General features: G+C 33.0%; 1 protein-coding gene across 2 annotated transcripts; it reads right to left on the bottom strand.

Annotated features, from left to right (window-relative positions):
* Positions 1-5,234: 5,234 nt before the first annotated feature.
* LOC143047468 (uncharacterized) lies at positions 5,235-17,466 on the bottom strand. 2 transcript variants are annotated; one of them, XM_076220525.1, is made up of 10 exons: positions 17,306-17,466; positions 14,201-14,390; positions 13,024-13,139; positions 12,092-12,155; positions 10,556-10,669; positions 9,762-9,861; positions 9,245-9,333; positions 8,198-8,308; positions 6,684-6,855; positions 5,235-5,442 (listed from the first exon to the last, which is right to left on the bottom strand). In XM_076220525.1, exons 2-9 carry the CDS (start codon positions 14,363-14,365, stop codon positions 6,688-6,690), a joined length of 927 nt encoding a protein of 308 aa, XP_076076640.1. In that variant the 5' UTR covers positions 14,366-14,390; positions 17,306-17,466; the 3' UTR covers positions 5,235-5,442; positions 6,684-6,687. The 2 variants fall into 2 exon arrangements, with proteins under 2 accessions (XP_076076640.1, XP_076076639.1); XM_076220524.1 differs by lacking the exon at positions 6,684-6,855.
* Positions 17,467-18,672: the final 1,206 nt, after the last annotated feature.

Genomic DNA, 18,672 nt, shown 5'->3' with positions numbered 1-18,672 from the left:
CCATTACTGGATATCACACAGGTTCCCGTGAAAAATTGACGTCATAAAACAAAATATCTGACGCCACAATGGAAAAGTGATTGTTGTATGCTTCAAAAGTTCAAGAGGCCGGGTCAGACAGGATTAGCAATAAGGTGTATTGTGTTCCAAAGTTGGTGTCATTTTTATCATACGATCCGTCATGACATAGAAATATTATTGGTTTACAATGACTGAGGCCATATATATTTACATGATAAGTGTAAATAAGTTCAGTTTTGGTTGATGTGGTCAAATAATTTTGTTAAAACGACTCGGTCTGATACATGTATATCGAAACTACTGAAATTTGTTTACAATTCAATATTTTGAATAAAAAGAGGACTTGCAGAAAATTGCTGGTACTCTAAATTGATGTGGAATTTTTTTTGTAGCCAATGTGTTACAATATTGCTGTGATTTGAATTATACAATCCATCGTGATATGTAACTATAAGTGATTTACTATGAGGCTATATATATATATATATATATATATATATATATATATATATATATATATATATATATATATAAGATTTACATTATAAAGTGTAAATATGGTCAGTTTTGGTTGATGCTGACACATATGGTCAGTTTTGGTTGATGCTGTCAAATATAAAAAAGAAGATGTGGTATGATTGCCAATGAGACGACTATCCACAAAAGACCAAAATGACACAGACATTAACAACTATAGGTCACCGTACGGCCTTCAACAATGAGCAAAGCCCATACTGCATAGTAAGCTATAAATATGGTCAGTTTTCATGGTTTTAGGTGATGCAGACAAATAATTTTGTTATATCCATGAGTCAGTCTGAGATATCAAAACTACTGAAATTAGTTTACGATTCAAAATTTTGATTAAAAAGAGGACATGCTGGCACTATAAACTGATGCGAGCATAATTTTGTTTTCCAATATTGCTTTCATTTATATCAAACAATCCATCCTGCTATAAAAATATAAGCTCGTGCAATATAAAATTCTACTCGGAACAATATTCCCCAATATTCATGCAATAACCCTATAATATAGACCATTTTGTATTATCATGATTATACACTCCATCCTTACATAAAAATATTACAGATTTACTATGCGACTATAAGAGTTGCATAAAAAAAGAGCAAATATGGTCAGTTTTGAATGATGTGGTCAAATATGGTCAGTTTTGGTTGATGCTGTCAAATATGGTCAGTTTTGATTGATGCAGACAAATAATTTTGTTACATGAGTCAGTCTGAGGTATGAAAACTACTGATATTTGTTTCTGATGCGATATTTTGAATAAAAATAGGAAATGCTGGCACCCTGAATTGATGCGAAAAAAAAATTGTGGTCATTGATTTCCAATATTGCAGTTATTTATATACTACAGTCCCTCTCGTCCTAAAATTACAACTGAATTGCTGTGCAGCTATATGGATTTACATAATAAAAAGCAAATAAGGTAAGTTTTGGTTGATGCAGTCAAAAGATTTTATTACACGTGTCAGTCTGAAGTATAAAAACTACTGATATTTGTTTATGATTCAATATTTAGGATGAAGGGGAGGGGGTCCAGGTGTTGGAACCCCACTTTTTTTTTAACATCAATGCATTTGAATGGGAGCATTTAGTTGGACCCCCCCCCCCCCCCCCCAGCCTGTTAAAAATGGCTGGATTTGCCCCTGCATGCTGGCACTATAAATTGATGCGAACAAATTTTTTTTCCAAAATTGCTGTAACTTGTATATTACAGTCCCTCTAGACCTAGTAAAATTAAAACTGAAGTACTGTGCAGCTATATAGATTTGCAGAAAGAAAAAGCAAATAATGGCAGTTTAGATTGATGCGGTCAAAAGATTTTTGTTAAACAGGTCGTCCAAGGTATGAAAACTACTCGTAAACTGATATTATATTGGTTAATGAAGTCCGATAATTTTGTTATGCGATAACGAGCCATCCTGACTCCCGGAATAACAAATGTAAAACAATTCAAATAATAATGACCCCCCCCCCCCTAATACTAACGGCCTAATTTATGTACAAAAAATGAAAGAAAAACAAATAATTTATGTGACACATTAACAAAAGAAAATCACTGAATTACATGCTCCTGCCCTGACTTGGAACAGGCATATACATGCAGAATATGGCGTAGTTAACAGGTTAAACATGTTATCTTGCCGATTATAAATCTGAAATAAAACCGGCAAAATAGCAAAACTCTATATAATTTAAATCACTTTTTACCCAAGCCTTTATATTAAGGCAAAGAGTTCTTAAAACTTATAAATCAACTATAGCCGTAGAATTTATAAATCAATTTTAGCCGTAGAATTTATAAATCAATTTTAGCCGTAGAACTTATAAATCAATTCTGGCCGTAGAATTTATAAAAATCAATTCTAGCCGTAGAATTAGAAATCAATTCTAACCGTAGAACTGTTCTAGAAGTAGAACTGACCAAATATTTGGTCAGTTCTAGCTAGAACTGTCTAAAACTGTTCTAGGGTAGAACTGTCAGGATCAGTTCTAGGTAGAACTGACCAAATCAGTTCTAGCTAGAACAGTTCTAACCTAGAACTGACTAAAAGGTGTCAGGCTGACATTTCTACGTACTGTTCTAGAACAGTTCTCCTGACAGATTTAATGAGAGGTTAGAAGTGATCTCCACTGTAACATATTGTTCACTACTTTATTCACAAGATACAATAAGATTATTATATATGGAATCGAACACACCTTTCGTTCAGAGCAGTAGAACTAAGTACATCTTCCTATATGTTTTCGATAAAGATAATTTTAAGTGTTAATACATATTTAATCAGTGACTTTTTATAAATACATTTATCTATACTATTAAACGAGAAGACCTCATTTTGGGTGTCGCTTCTCTTCTTTCCACAATAAATTAATCAACACGCCTCTGTGTCCTATAGGTAAAGTGCATAGTCGCATTTGTCATCCATTCATATGATTATTCAGATTGAGTTATTTTGGGAGAAAAACGAGAAAAAGGGCATCCGGATATTGTCCCGTCATTGGACAAAATTTTAAGTCAGATTATACTTCCGGTTTGCGTTTCTCTGTATATATACTACGAATAAAGTGTATTTTCAGAATTCTATCTGCTATCATTTTCAATTTCACTATCCACGGTGGTCACAGAGTTTATTAAATAGAGAGGGTCTGTATACTATATCATAATCAATGACCACCATGGATCGATTAGAAAACTTAGAATTGAAAGTAAATACACGTTTAGAGTTTTATTAAATAGAGAGGGTCTGTATACTATATCAATGACCACCATGCAGGCGCGGATCCAGAGGGGGGGGGGGGGGGTTCCGGGGGTTGGAACCCACCCTTTTTTTTGGACGATCAATGCATTTGAATGGGGACATGTAATTGGAACCCCCCCCTTTTGTCCTGGGTTAGGAACCCCCCCCCCTTTTTAAAATGGCTGGATCCGCCCCTGACCATGGATCGATTAGAAAACTTAGAATTGAAAGTAAATACACTTTATTTATATAGTGAATGTTCATAATATACAGAAAAGCGCTAAAATTATTCATGTGCACTTTTGATACCTTTTCTGAAATTCTCCAGTCATTAAATCTTTTACAAAATTCATTGATTACAAAACAAAGAAGATGTGGTATGATTGCCATGTTGACAACTCTCCACAAGAGACCAAAATGACACAGAAATTAACAACTATAGGTCATCGTACGACCTTCAACAACGAGCAAAGACCATACCGCATACTCAGCTTTAAAAGGCACCGAAATGACAATGTAAAACAATTCAAACGAGAAAACTAGCGGCCTTATTTATGTACAAAAAATGAACAAAAAACAAATATGTAACATAAACAAACGACAACCACTCAAGTACAGGCTCATTACTTAAATGTTCATAACATACTAAATGTATATTCATATTGAAATTGATAGAAAACCACAAATTGGGAATTTTGGAAATAAAGGAGGAGGGATTACAAAATTGAACATTTTCCTGTCCCCAATAACCTATGATTTATGATACTTTTGCTGAAATTCTCCAGTCATTCAATATTTTACAAAATTCTTCCAACAACACTTTACATATACTTTAAACTACGCTCTGAATGCCCGCGATTTCGCGGGTGTGTTCTAGTATATCTTTATTTCTCAAGAAACAAAATTACCTTGGTATAGCGATACACGTAATGATTATTACACAATGTATATGTACAGACATACAAAAGTTATATTATACAAAAGCAGAACAAATAACATAAATTGCAGTTAATAATATATAAGAATAAATTTTAATCAATTATCATAAATTGTTTTTGAGACACGGTGCGACATGTGAAAAAAACACACCCCTGTTTTAGTTACAACGTCCCGTAACTCGAAAAGTTTTTAATCTAATTTACACAAAAAAAATACAGATAGTCTGACCATCATTAGAAACAACTGTATAAAGTTTCATGAAATTTGAATAAGTCGTTCTCAAGTTACGGTGCGACATGTTTACACCGGACAGACGGACGGACGAACAGACGGACGCCGGACATTTGTATACCCGGCCCGAATTTTGACGGGCGTATAAAAACATTACATGCAGACGGATTTCGTTGATTAACACCAATGACTAGATCAACATGACGTGACCACGCCATGTCAATAAAATTTGATTGAATAATGTCTTTGCGAGACATGATTACTACCGTAACGTCAACTGCTAATCTAGTCATCGAATGCAATGGTAAACAGATGCATGCCAAACATATATCCCATATATTGAAAGTACAAAGAATCGACTGCAGAAAAACATATCCTCATATTAAACAACTTTATTGCCTTACACTGTAATTCATTGGATAGGAGCAACACCAAAGGTACAAAACAGAACTCAAAACATACCTATGAGAATTGTTTGGCCTTTTTGGCAATATTTTGGCGTTGATTACAAAAATTGCATTTTGGAAAATGGGAATAACACATAATTAACTAGTTTTGCGTTTTCAAAGTCCGTCGGTATATTTCTGGATTATCTTGGTCTTTTGTTCTGAGGTTCTCTGTATTTTCAACTTCCTTTACTTATTCCAATAACTTTCCAACATTTTAAGCAAATAATCAATCAAGAAAACAAGTAAAGCGTTTGACTGATCATGAATGCTTATTAAAACAATAACTACAATTCCATTTTGATACTTTTAACAAAAGAAAGTCTACTTGATTTCAGTATGGTTTATTTAGATGATTATTAAAACTTTTCATAAAATCTCATATTTAAATAATTTCGACTTGTAATTGGTTCATATTTGTCCGAGTTGTCCAGGCAACGGATTATTGCATCATCGTCTGGTAAAACAAATAATGCAACAGATTGACGATCTCTTCTCTTTTGGATTTCCTCTCCCGGAATGAGAACCCGGTGTTTCTGAAAATAAATATTAATCCTTAAATATTGCTCCACATAATGAGATACATTTAACATCTTCTAAACAGTTACAATTTTGATGTGAAACGTTTGCAAAATTGTTCCTTGTTCAATACACAATAGTTGTACATTTCTAAAGAAAAAAACTTTCATCATAATTTTCTTATTTACTTTTAATTTTGTTCTCGTGAGGTATTTGTCCTCTCGTATCTTCCGAAATTAGTTTTCAAACTGAACAAAAACCTTTATATTTTTGTTTGACTGTACTACTTTCGTTTTTCAATCAATCATACAATGTAACTCTTTTTCATAACGACATAAGTGAACTTGACATCTCATGTTTCTTTGTCTTTTCAAATCTTGCATTTTGCAATCGTATTTCCTAGATTTTACTTTTACGACCATCATATATTAGTTCTAACTAACGCATATTCTACTTCTTGCTTTGATTACCAAATCTTTTTGAAGTATTGCTTAATGTTCAGACCAGTTTAGTCATTTAAAGATCAGTTTAGTCATTTAAACGTTGTACAAATAAATTTACTCCTAACATTTAAAAAGAATAGAAAAGTCAATAAGCATAAAAAGATTTAAAGCAAAGTAATACCCATTCCCCTTCCCGAGGAGAGTTCAATACAAGAAATAAACACAAATCGTCTGTTAAACTTTTGCACTTAGTGTGCAGCAGTTTGCTATAATCATGAAGATTCGGAAGAGCTGATGAATAAAATTGCAGAAAGAATAAAGCTGTAAAGCATTGGTTGTACAATTAATTTCTAAATTTATCGTAATTAAAAGTTTGTTTGAGAAACAACGTTCAAGAATGTCACACCGGAAGCAAATATACAAATGCAGTAAATGCAGTAAATACAAAAATTATGATATTCACTTCTTAGCAACAGCTGATCGTTTATGTCAAATACATTTTCGAAAAGAAAAGTTCATTCTTTTTACCAGATGAAACAAATGTTAACATTATCTACATGAACCTAGTAGTCTGAAAAAATGCAATTTTTGGTAGATGCACTTGTGCAAAACCAACAGTCCAAAAGTACAACTATCTTGAGTTAATATATTAGATCTTGGAATAGACTTGAAATTAACATTGTTTATAAGAAATAAATCCTTTTCCTTGTTTTTGACGTAAAAAAAAATGAATTACACACTGATGTGCGAATTTCTAGCAATACCAAGCGAAGCATACAAGTTGGATATAAAAAGACTTTGAAAAAAAATAATACCAATTTAGAATTTTTCATAAAATTTTCCATAGAGATAGTCAATACAAGTGATTGGAGGATATTTCTCAGAATCATCTAAACACGTGATGACGCTAAACGAATCAGGCACAACAAACAAAGCTACAGACTGTCGTTTTATTGACTCTTCTTTCGGAATTAAAACACGATGTTTCTGTAAATAAAAGTTTATTTATTGACTGAAGTTTAATGTCCAGTGGCAAGTGTTTCATGCATATTCAACATTATTTTATATAGTATGACCTTCAATGTTTTGGACAGCAACATGAGCAAATGATGGCAATATCTTAAATCAAAACTGATGATGAGGCGTGCTATCATAACATAGTAAAACAAAAAAGTTCTAAGAAATTAAAATGCATTGAAAAACATCTTTTTAGAAAAATACAAAACTAAACAATTTTCTAAACAGATACATGTATTTTAGTCTTCCTACAAGTTTAATGTTTACTCATTCAAGTGTTGGAACAATTCATGTAGATTTAATTTGTTTTAGCTTAAACATATTTATTTATAGTGGATTGGGAAACAAGTTTTGCAGCTTATATTAATCCCTTTTCTCTTTGCGGGTGAGAGTGCTGCCTTGTAGCGGCATTAGCCTACTCTTTTTCGAAATCTACAAAGGTGTCTTTAACGTGCAAGAGATATGGCTTTCTCTTAACACGGGTAATACATTTATCGTCCCCTTCCGACGGACTATCATCGTTTCCTTAAGACCATACTCGCAAATGATGGTGTCAATTTGTTTAATTTGTTTTGTTAAAGGGTAAATGACAATTATCTGTCAGAAAAGTATTTTGGAAGACAAAATGTTTTTCAACCTTTGTAATCGTTCCGCAATAGACATTACACATATGCATTTCTTTTTTTTTCTTTTTTTGTATAAAAACCGTCAAAACTGTGGCATCTATCCCTTTGTTTCATCTGTCGTTATGCCGGACTCAAGCTACCGAGTTATCAAAGTATTTGTCGCTAGCTTGAGTCTAGTGTCATTATTATCGTATCAAGCATTAATATTGCAATGAGTTGATGCGTTCTTGTACGATACAAACATGTTAACATACAACATATACATGTATGCATTATGAAATTGAGAATGGAGATGGGGAATATTCAAAGAGACAAATCCAGACAACAGGGCAGAAAACAGCCAAATGTCTCCAGAAAGTCTTCAACACAGCGAGCAAACGAATCCCGCAACCAGGGATGGGCCGTAGCCAGCCCCTAAACAAAATATGTACTAGTCCAATTGAAATGAACGTCACACTAAACTCATACAAATGAACTAAAATTAAAAACATACAAGCTTTATATCTGTTTTCATGAAGGCAGAACAGAAATATTTCCCTCACAAAGAACAACACATTAACCAAGCTAACAAACAGTAAAATTTGAAACATTATAAGAATTATATATACATTTGTACATGTATTTACAAATGTAAAACTAACAAACAAATAAATACTCTAGCATTTAAAAGATAACTTAAACTTTACCGTAGCAATCAGTTTATCTGCCGTCCATCTTTGCATCATATCTCCAATATTTACAACAATGGTACTAGGGATTGGCGTGGCTGGAATATAGTCACCATCACGTGTTTTCACCTGTTTTAGACGAGAAAGACATATGTTAATGTACCAATACAATTTGATTCAGGTACAAATGATTTGTTAAACGGGGAAATGCGCCTCGGTGGTCTCGTGTGCGGGAGCTCGAGGTCGTAGACTTTAAAATTGGTATGAATTGCTTCTCCGCTAAGGAGACTGGTCGGCTCAGAGTCAGAATAAAGTGTCCGAGCAAGGCGATGTGTCTTACTTGGGACTGTTACTTTGTAAGCACTGTCACAGATTAGATCTTTTGTAAATTACAACATGAAAGAACTTGGTGACTTGTCTACTAAATGGCGTGTGTCAATATTGAAATGTAAATTAAGCACAAGTGAAAAGAAACACTTAACTGATTTTCGTAAACTTTAATACCGATTATCTCGACAAAATAATTTAAAAAAATTAAATAAGATTTTTTTTACCTACATGTATTTTGGAATATGCCACGGCGCTTTGTGGCAATTGTGTAACTTCAATAAGCCTGTCATAAAGAAGTGGTTGTTGTTTATGTGTATTGTTTTATAGATATAAGAAGATGTGGTATGAGTTCCAATGAGACAACTCCAAGTCAAAATTTGTAAAGGAAAAACCATTATAGGTCAACATTAATTTTGTTCTTGTGTTGTGATAATGCGCCACTATTCCAGGTTTGTACATAAATGTTAGTTTTCTCTTTTGAATTGTTTAACATTTGTCATTTCGCTGCACTTCATAGCAGATAAATTTTACTTATTGTTGAAGGCCATACAGTGACCTATAGTTATTAATTTCTATGTATGTCATTTGTTTTTTTGTGGATAGTTGTCTCATGGTCATCATTCCACACCTACTTATTTCTATATTTGCATAAATTAGAAAACTTACAATTGCAGGCCGCGAGAATTATAACACAAGTCTACAAATTTCCACCGATTACAGTGAGTATACATTTACCTCCAATCCACCGACGAGATCTTGGAATAGTAGCGTCAGTGTACCATAGTCTGAATGCTCACCACACCGTACTTGTCCTTCTTTTATTTCTGCAAAAATTGCTTAATCAATCTCAGGTTAAGAATTTGTTCGTAAAATGTTCTTGTGAATAAAATTAAGGCACATGCATAACTATTAAAAACCAACATTGAAGTTTATGTGAAAGAGACAAACATATTATTTTACTTTAGCCCGACAAACAATTTAAACGTTTATGAATAAATTGTTAGCAATTTTAATATAGTTTTGAATCCTTCATTCTTTTTTAATAAACTGTTGTAAGGGGCAAGCTAAAGCCCGCCTCCTGGTGTGGTATTATCTTCTGTGTTGAAGATCCATTTGTGGTCTTTGGCTGTTTTCTGCTCTATGGTCGGGTTGTTTTCTTTTTGACACATTTCCCGTTTCATTTTCAATTTATTTTCAATCTGTTTTGTGTCTCAGCATTTCAAATGTTTGATGACATTAAGGAATATCTAACCTTTTTCTATTGGAATTGCTGGATAAAACAAACTTCTAAGAGCAGTTACATTTCCTTTTTGTCCAATTAATTTATGACAGTTTCGAAAGAAATTCTTGTCCTAAAATGTAAGACACGTATAATTCAATTTGGTCTCTATAACTGTTGCTAGTTCTACAGAAAAATCAAATAGACTTCTTTAAATAAATGAAATATTAAATTCATGGACGGACATTTCACGCATGAATACAATATTTAATTTGCTTCCAATACTTCAACCCACCACCAACGTACTTTGATCAATGACAGGCAGAGTAATTGAAAATGTATATTCCTTACTTACTACCCAAACATTTACATAAGCATAATAAAATAAAGGATGTATCGTGATGAAATTTGTGTAATGACGAACATTATACTATTATGAAATTTCATAGACCTTGATGAAAATTCCTCATAATGATAGTGTCCACAACTTGTCAAGACATCGTCTCTGCTTACAAAGTATTTTTTTAGTGTTCAGTAAAACACGACATATGGGTATGTAAATCCCTGTCTCTTATATTTATAAGAAAATTGACAACGTACATAAACGTTGACCTCGAAGATGACCCCAGAATGAACTGTTACCCAAAAATAATTATCAACATTTCCGCTTGCTGGGTAACAGGAGATTCTATTTACTCAAGTACAAAAATGTACGTCAAGTACAAATAAAGTAACACTGATTGCAGTTATAATGTAATATACGTGTATTGTAATATTTAAATAAATTGAATAATAAAAAAAAACATATTTTATTTCATATAAATTACCTCTAAATTTAAACCCACGGAGATAACATCAAAAACTCTTAAGGCTAGATCTATGCATTTTCTTAAGAAATCCATTAAAACAGTCTCGAATTCTGGCATATTTGTCGGCCATATCTGAAATTTAAAAATGATGTATTACTAAACAAATCGTAAGGATTCCACGGAACCCAGTGTCTCGCCTACTTTATGAATCAAATAAATGTTTTAAGAACTTTAACTGCAGACTGTGTGTAAAGTAAAATGGAATAAAAACTAATTCCATATATATGCACGTACAGAAAAACTGGTAATATATTTTTACAAAATTTACTTCTAGATACTAGCTTTTGATAGTAAACAAGCTTTTATCCAAGTTTGGTACAAATCCAGGGTAGTTTAAGAAAGTTTCTCAATTTTATTTAAAATTTAAAAAAACGTTAACTAATGAGTGAACGTAATGTCAACTGGCAGAAAACTTTAAGTCCATTTATAAGTAAAATATGGAAAATCAGATTTTTTTTTTACAAAATTTACTTCTGGATACTATCTTATGATCATAAACAAGCTTCTGACCAAGTTTGGTAGAAATCCAGGATAGATTAAGAAAGTTATTAAAATTTCAAAAACTTTAACCGCAGAGTGAATATCTGTGGACGACGCCGACGACGGAAGTAGGATCGCTATGTCTCGTTTTTTTGACAAAAGTCGATTGCTCGACAAAAACAGTACAAACTTAATGTATTTTTACCTGCATAATCAATGACCAGGTAAACTCCCAAAATCATGTTAAACAATCATACAAAACGATGTGTAACAAGAATGTTCGGTGTTACCAAGGAGGTTATATGAGATATAACCACCTTGTTGTTACATACGTTACTGGCAAAAAGAATTCAAGCATCACTAATTATATATATATAATCAGCAGATAAAGTTCATGTGTTATGCCCCCGCTGTAGGATGTACATGTATCAATGCTTCTTTATTTAGGAGATTTCAAATTAAACGAAGCCTTCTTATAGCTGACTATGCGGTATGGTCTTTGCTCATTGTTGAAGGCCGTACGGTGACCTATAGTTGTTAATGTCTGTGTTCTTTTGGTCTCTTGTGGACAGTTGTCTCATTGGCAAATCATACCACATCTTCTTTTTTATATATTCAAGTATAGGTTATAGTGCACAACGTTGTCTTCACATCTTAACTCCAAGTATTGCATTATTTCACTTCAATACATTATTGCAGCTGCTGAATTATTATAAGATAAAAAGATACATATGCGCACCAAAACTCAGCAATGACCACAGACGCAAAGACCTCACGGTGATCTCAATTGATCAGAAAGGGTACGCGGAATCTTCTATTGAAGTGGGAACCGTGTTCAATACATTTTGTGTGGTTCCAAACTTTTTAATGGGGACATAGTGTATGCTATTTTTAGAGTCTCTAATTAATATCTGTAGTGATATATTAATTCATCCGTCTATGCATGTATCTTTGTATAGATGCAGGCCTACATTTATCCGACCATTTTTCAATGACCTATATATATATACTTACTTCGCATGTTGGAGTAATATTATAGGTTTCTTTGTAATCTCCTACTGGTCTTTCTAAATTCAACCTGAAACAGACATCTTATAAAAATTGAAAAGGAAAAGTACAAATGTAACTGAAAATGTATCCAGCTCATCAACCATTACACATGTAACGGCCTTTACATAGTTGAAAATCACTACTAAGCTCATTTACTTATTAACCACCAATAATGTCACTAATACCCGTTTGGTATTCAAGTTATAAGCAGTTTATGTATGTGTCAGAGTATAGCCAGAAAGTTTAACATAGCATTTCAGAAACCTCTATATTTTCCCTTAACAAATTAAACATTCAAAACGTCAGATCAAATAACATTTACAAAAAGCTTTAAGCTAGTATCGTTATTTAAACTGAACTAGAAAGATATCAGAACTTAAAAAATACAGGCCACGTTTTCTGTATCATTTAAATGTTAGCAATTTCATATTTGCTGTTTAAAGTTTTCGTTGAAAAGGCAAAATAAAATAAAGATTATAATTTTCAAAATCTGCAAGACTGAAAACTGGGTAGAGGTGTTTGAGAAAACGGATCACTGGAAACATTTGCTTCTGACTCCGGATAAAAGGTTACGGTCCGGGCGGTTTCTTCCGTGCAATTCATTATATTTGGCACTAACGATTCTAAAAAAAGAAATTTTATGCTTCAGTTGTACCCGCCTTGATCGCTTTTCACTCACTTCAAAACCTTTAACCCATTTCAAACAAACAGCAAACATGTGGCGTTGTTATACACGGTGACAGCTTATCTTATATAACTTGTGGCCCATCGAAAATTCTTAAACCGAAGCAATTTAGGAATTCGTTTTTCTAACGAAAATAATGAAGCTACTTACAGTAAGTACCTTATAATTATTAATAGTTTGTAAAAAAAATAAAATGAAAAAAAAACCTAACTTTTCTTTCTCCAATCCGATCCATCCATCATAACCTTCATCTGGTTTGGCACATTTTTCTTTTTCTTCTAATGGCTGACTGAAGAATTGTTTTGAATATTCCAATACTTGTTTCAACTGAAATAATAATTGAAATCAAATTTAATATACATGTACATCTTATTCATATTCGTTTCTACTTTTAAGTATTTAAGGGGTAAGAGAACAGCTAAGGAGGTTTACTCTTTAAAAATCAATCGACCGATACCATTGGCACAGACAATTCAAGATTCTCAATGATCATCATTAGTGTTTCTCAAACTGCTACATTTATACATAAATTATGTTATATATCCAATGAAATGATTCCTGTAAGTGTATTGAAATTGACATATAATTTTGTGAACAGGTCATATGCAAAAAGTTTATGAAAATTAAACGAGCCAAGTATATTTTAGTCAAAAGTGTACACACGAGTTACAATGTATAGTGGTGGAATCTGTTTCTCTGATGATTTTCATCCTTCCTTTTCAAAGGTTGATAAAGTTGTGTTCTTTTTATGTAACGCCATCAGGCATGGTCGCTTTTTTCATGACGTCATAATAGGCAAACTCAGAAGAAACCAAGAAAATTTAACGTCACAATTCAATTTCGACCAATCATTTGCCGAGTACTGATTTTTCACTAGTGAAAAGAACTATTTTTCTCACACCGATCGAGAAATGTAAAACAAAGCGAACTAATGAAACCTTTTACAACCTCCTTGTAAATCATAATTGAATCTTTTCTTCAATCATTTGAGTTTATAGCAACATAAATTGTTATCAAAATACTGGTCTGTCTAATCAATTGCTTTAGCTGGTTTGTTGTGTTACTGTTGGTGTCTACGGGAACCTACAATAAGTAAACATTGTCGAACTAGGAATGTTGAACAACCTTGACTGGCCGGTAAGCCCACAAACGGTCGGCGCGGTGCTCAAAGGCGTTAGGCGAGCATTTACATGTTTTTGGTGTTGTCAAGTAGGGAAATGGATCAAGGCCATCTTGATTTTGATGGTTCTATTTGTTTCTTTACTAATGTTGGTTTGTAGTCTACTTCCTTCACAACGGCTGTTTTCATGGTCAGGTTGGTCAGCTGTGAAGCCTAAGTAGTACTACATGTACACGTGTATAACAACATTATACAACAAGTTATATACCTGAGCATCCGGAACCCCGTGGTTTTTTAAATAACAGAACCCAATATTCTGTAGAGCTTGACACATCTGGTTTCCTAACTCCTTTAAGTCCTCTCTTGGTACGGACTCTGCTTTCTCGACATGAAGCCCATACTTTTGGAAATCTATCACAGGTATTGAAGACATTAAATTTTATGATTGTTTTTAAAGTCTGCAATAAAAAAAAAAAACACGCATATCACAAATCAGAAGATTCGTTGAACTTTAAAACACCGCGAAACTTTTTAATTTTAATAACCGCGCGAAACTTTCTGGCATGACAGTTTTTATTCCTGATTAATTGTTTTTCATTCATATGATGTGTTTCAGCTTTTGATTTTGCAAATTGTAAGCTAAAGGACTTTCCGCTTTGAATTTTACTTCGAGTTCGGTATTTTTGATAGTTTACTTTTTGGTATCTTCTTTCACTTTTTTTTTTTTATCATTTTGAAATCAAAACAAGCAACCAACTACTAATTACCAGTAAGTGTTTTCCTTGCATACATTTACTAGCGTGTTTTTTTTTTTATATGAAGTTATAAACCTTTGGTGTTTAATTATGTGCGTCCACTAGCTCACAGTCGCTGACAAATGTATAGAGTAATATTTTTAATAATTACATTGATGATTGAGCGCACGCTATATATTGGAGTAAGTCAGGATTACCTCTAGACGATATCGTTATTGCATTCAAAATAAATTACTCGATGATAGTCAACACAACGATAAAAAGAGAAAACAACAGAAGATAAATAATAACTCTACAAAGACTACACAGAAAGTTTAGGATTGATAAGGGTGCATGATTCCTAAAATTAAATGAGATTTAAAATAAGCGTGTTTGTCCATATTAAATAATCTTTATTGCAAAATTACACCCATAAGGGTCAAGCAATACAATCAAACAATAATTTTATACAATACAATGCAATACAATGAAATACAATGTAATACAATGCAATACAATGAAATTCAATATAATACAATACAATATATATAGAATAATAGAACATTAAGAGTTCAATTATAAATGTATATTAAAAACACCATCATAACCTTGCCTGACACGGGTCTGACTCCCTCAGTTCTAAAGACTGTTTAATGAAGACTCCAATATGACAAACAAGTTCAGGGATGGGGTTTAGAATGTGTTTAAGTTTATTGAATGCATCAAGATGTTGAAAAAATGGTACATAGTCTTTTAGATAAGCAAAAAGATTAGAACGCAAAGATATGTTAATGTCAAAATACAAAAAGAAATGAAATTCATCATCTAGGACTTCACATTTTTTACATAATCTTGGTGCTCTTGGAATGTTTCTGTACCTTCCTAATTCAATGACTAGGGAATGATCATTAAAGACGTCATATACATGTACATGTTGACCAGACGAAAAATCATGATAAAGAAAAACTAACAGACAGTGGCGGTATAATAATGATCTGATAACTCTTGATCTGATACCAGATACTTCTCGAACTGTTCGTAATACTTGTCCGCCGTTAATGTGTCTCCAACATGATGACGACAGTTGTATCGTTTTTACTTCATTTTATTTTTTTAGGGCCCCATCAAAATATTAAGTGATATTCCTTTCTGTCGACTGTTACATAACGATGATAGCACTAAATATTAGCCGACCTAAACCTGTCCTTACTGTTTTGTATTTCTTCTTGATAATAAACATGGTCCATTTGATATCGGTTCTTTATTATATATAAATTCAATTATAAGAATTACTTTCATGCTTTCCTCATCATAAAGGGTAACTGTGGAATAGAACTATGGGTTTTACAAGTCTTTTTTCCCACAGGTAGCAAAATTGGGCGTCTGTTTGGCTGCTCGGGATTTACAAGTACGCAGCAACGTCCGGTCAGAATGGAGATGTTTAATCCGAAGCGTCCAGTAGGAAGAATGACACGCTCTCTGTACATTCATAAACATATAGCAACAACTCTTTGAGGGTTTCGTAGATGGCCTGCTGCAAGGGAAAGTTTCTGTTCTTATCCAATATACACACATATTCGAGTAGCAGTGGAAATTTCATCGACCTTCATCCCTGATGCCCTAAATTACAAGACCTGATTATTGTATTTATTGTTTAATTGTCGTCGTCCTGAACATACATGGAATACTTGCTACTGGACTTTAAGTAACTTAGGGACGACATCAAAAGTTCAATGAAGGATAAAAAACTTAATTCAAATAGTTTTTTGACTGACCCCCCTACCCCCTATTAACTTTATTTGGGAAAAATTGATTGACCCATATGAATACTAGTATATGTAAAAATCAATGTCGGATAACCAAATCTTGCAGCAGTTCAACCCCCCACCCCCAAACTATTTGAATTAAGTTTTTTTTATCTTACATTGATCTTTTGATGTCGTCCCTTAAGAACAATAATTCGAATTCATTTTTGTTTCTACTGTGACGTAAGAGAAGAGAGAACCACGCCTCATGAACTCAAATAGAAAGACAGTTGGAAACTTTTTGGAAAAGTAGCACAGTCATAATATGCTACATTACATGTATGTCCTGAACCTATATACAAATCTCGAGTAGTACACAGCTTCTTTTGCCTAAATAATTCCAGACCCCACATTCGTGTCGACCTCGCCACCACAAGACCTCGCCACCACAAGACCTCATGATCAGTGGTGATTCAGCAGCACTCATTACCTAAAGTGTGAAATGGTTTTCTCAAAGTCGTGTGTAAAAATAAAAAATAAAAAATTAATATCAATTGTAAACTTAGCTTCTTTTAACAGCTTCTGTAGGAATGAAAATAAAATTTCCTCTACAATCCAAAACAAATTTAATCTTTCTGAAATGCGAAATGAGTTTAACTTTTATAATATCTAGTGGGTGCCAGGCCTTCAAACTTTTCCAACTAGACATGTATTACTAAGTCTGTGCACAGAGTATTTTTTTTAGATGTAAATACAGCCATATATAGTTGTCCATTTGTTATGATGAACCTTAAATAGAGTACAAAACTGCGTTTGTTCTGTATAAAGTAACAATAAATTTATTAAATAAATGTGTTCTTTAGTGGTGACAATCTTTATGATATATTTACTTACTTTCTAAAGTTTAGCCCTACTTCCTTGGTGTGTACGTGTATATCTTTGTTGACATTTTTATCAGAATTTATGTATAGACACGAGTGCCCATTCAATAATTGTATAATGAAGTGTGTTTATCATGTTTATAATATTTGAGAGTACAGGTAAATTTATGAGACTATATATTGTATTTCGAGTGCCTTTATAGTGTATGATCATGATGATAATAACCGTAAATGTTATTTAGAAAAAATGATAACACAGGGGACAGACGTAGTTTCTTCTTCTGTTGTACTTTAACAACACTTTATACTGCACTCGTTCTATTTCATTTTGAGCAGTCAAAATGCGTTGACCGTATATTTCTATGTCATATACAGTCACTGACCTGATATCTCTTTTCCTCATGAATATTTAAATAGAAATTGTCGAAATTATGTTTAATTATTCATACGACCTCTTCAACCTGTTCTTGTTTTCAATGTAAACAACGATGCGTTTAAGGACTCAAACTTGTTTCTTTTGCAATTTTCGGGAAAACATATTTCACTTTTTAATATTGTTTTGTTTGCAACCTATAAATCATTATGTTTTATGTTTATTGTTGATATTTTAGTCTGTATAACGAATTCGTTCATCATTGATTGCGGTAATGATGTACATTTCATATCGTGTTTTATATTTCTCCGTCTGTGTTATGAGGCCTTTTTAAAGGGGGATTTTTCAAAGTTTAAGTGTAACCTCGCCACAGTATGCATACGCCTACCTAAATCAGGATCCTGTAATTCAGTCGATGTCGTTTGTTACTGTACATTTGTATATTATATATCTGTTTTTTATTGATTTTCATTGTTTTATGTATGAATAAGGAAGTTGTATAGTTTTCTCGTTTGAATTGTTTTACATTTGTCAATTCGGGGCCTTTTATAACCGACTATGTGGTTAAGTTATTTCATTGTTGAAACACGAACGATGACCTACAGTTGTTAACTTCTATGTTAAGGCTTATAATATGAAGGTGCCTCTAATAGGACCAACTTTAATTCTAGTGCCTACCCTAATTCTAGTGCCTACCCTAATTCTACTGCCTACCGTAAATCTAGTGCCTACCCTAATTCTAGTAGCTTCCCTAATTCTACTGCCTACCCTTATTCTAGTGCCTACCTTTATTATAATGCCAACCTTTATTCTAGGGCCTACCTTTATTATCATGTTAATAGTGCCTACTCTTATTATAGTGCCTACCGTAATTCAAGTGCCTACCCTTAAGATAGTGCCAACCCATATTGTAGTGCCTAACGTAATTCTTTTGCCTACCCTTATTAAAGTACCAACCCTTGTTACAGTGCCTACCCTAAATCTCGTGCCAACATTGATACTAGTAC

This window comes from Mytilus galloprovincialis, chromosome 10 (genome assembly GCF_965363235.1).
Source record: "Mytilus galloprovincialis chromosome 10, xbMytGall1.hap1.1, whole genome shotgun sequence".
NCBI lineage: Eukaryota > Metazoa > Mollusca > Bivalvia > Mytilida > Mytilidae > Mytilus > Mytilus galloprovincialis.
The sequence above is the reverse complement of the archived record's forward strand: the minus strand, read 5'-3'. Positions and strand labels throughout refer to the sequence as shown.